The sequence below is a fragment of the Coenobita brevimanus genome, chromosome 79 (assembly GCF_032717465.1).
Source record: "Coenobita brevimanus isolate Jiangsu-jjx chromosome 79, ASM3271746v2, whole genome shotgun sequence".
NCBI classification, from domain to species: Eukaryota; Metazoa; Arthropoda; class Malacostraca; order Decapoda; family Coenobitidae; genus Coenobita; species Coenobita brevimanus.
Window position 1 is genome coordinate 4,780,992 of NC_137032.1, and position 1,509 is coordinate 4,782,500.

At 41.0% G+C, this 1,509-nt stretch overlaps 1 protein-coding gene across 1 annotated transcript in view; it reads right to left on the bottom strand.

The window, feature by feature from the left end:
- Positions 1-440: 440 nt before the first annotated feature.
- Positions 441-1,509, bottom strand: part of LOC145408975 (GDP-mannose 4,6 dehydratase-like) — a 14,103-nt gene continuing 13,034 nt past the window's right edge. The window contains exons 8-9 of the mRNA XM_080279551.1: positions 860-928; positions 441-503 (exon numbers count right to left, since the gene is read on the bottom strand). Of these exons, the coding sequence (XP_080135677.1) occupies positions 441-503; positions 860-928 (132 nt within the window). The remainder of the gene's footprint in view (positions 504-859; positions 929-1,509) is intronic.

A 1,509-nucleotide genomic window follows, 5' to 3' on the forward strand; every position in this document is an offset into this window, starting at 1 on the left:
ATGTGGAAATAAACTGGTAAGGAAGAGGTGACAGAGAGCCTCCTAAGCCACGAGAATAGAATACCTGGTAGCAAATATCCCACCTATAGTCGATCTCGGCATTGAGATTTTCTAGGTAGGGGTAGTTTAGATTTTAGTTTGGTTAGGTTAGGTTAAGCTGGAGTTAGGTTAGGTTTGTTAGGACTGAGAAGGATCTGGGTAGGTTAGGTTAGGTTAGGTCAAGTTAGGTTAGGTTAAGTTAATCTAGTCAGTTTGAGCTGAGTTAGGTTCGGTTCTGTTAAGGTTGTTAGGGTTGTGTTAGCTTAGATGAGGACTTAGTAAGGCTTAAAATTGCTGGCAAATAAATAATAGCAAGCAACCTAGGGGGAAGAAAATATAGTGTCTGGTGGTAAACTGGCACACAGTAGGGATAAACGCCACCAGGGGATGCCAGGTCAGGTCTAGGCTGTGGGGTCTTGTTGCATGAGCTCCAGGTCGGCTTGCACCATGTCAGACACCAGGTCCTGAGGGAAAAGAGGAGGAAGGCTAAGATTAATGTTTGTCGTTTACTTGGGGGGTCATTAAAGCAGACACTTTTTCTGTATATCCCCATTTTCCTCTAGAAAATGACTCATGGCAGTCGTGAACAAAGACAAAGGCACCTAAGTCTCGCGTTCTTTTAGTACTATACTTAATGTGCTGACCTATGGACTGCGGAATCACCTACCATAGATCTAGTAAGTTGATGGAGAGTAAGTGGATGGCGAAACTTAATCTTAACGGCGTATTAAGTAACTATGTACTAGTGATTTCATAATTCTCGGCTAAAATTTCTCATAATGTTCAGTGGGATGGGATGGAGGGGCTGAGTTAGAGTTACCTGGAAAGTGAAGGTGGGCTTCCACTTCAGCTTCTGGCGGGCCTTGCTAGCGTCACCCTGTATGCAGTCCTGAAGAGAGATAGAGGGGAGTGAGTGACGGCCGTGGTATGTACGTGTCAATTTAATACAATCAGATGGCGTTATTTATGTTTTATTCTTGCTGTCTCCCAACGACTTCATTCAACTTTGGAAGGACGTCAAGAAGTGAAGGTGTTAATGAATCTTTTGTTTAATTCCTCCAGTTCACAAAGCCTCCCTGAAGTCTGAAAGTACTAAGAACATAACTAAAAAAAATATAAAAAAAAAAACGATTGTAATAGCGAAAAAAAATTCCAAGGTGGAAACAAGCACTCAGTTGATGGTAATAATTACTGAAGCATGTGATTATAGAACGTGGCAAAACTTTATGTATCACCGCTCATTGCATTTTGTAATGTGGGTTGCAGACTGACCACACTGAAGAAATGACATGAACTAAATAAAACCATGAAAAATTAAGGTGTCTTTTACATCTTCGACTCGGTTTTAATAACACTGTTGTTAGGGTCACCTCCAATCAACTAACATTAACACTGCTGACTTTCCTACACTCCATTAATTATTTTCCCACTCACAGGAAAAATCAGAAAACTTATAACACAACTCATAGC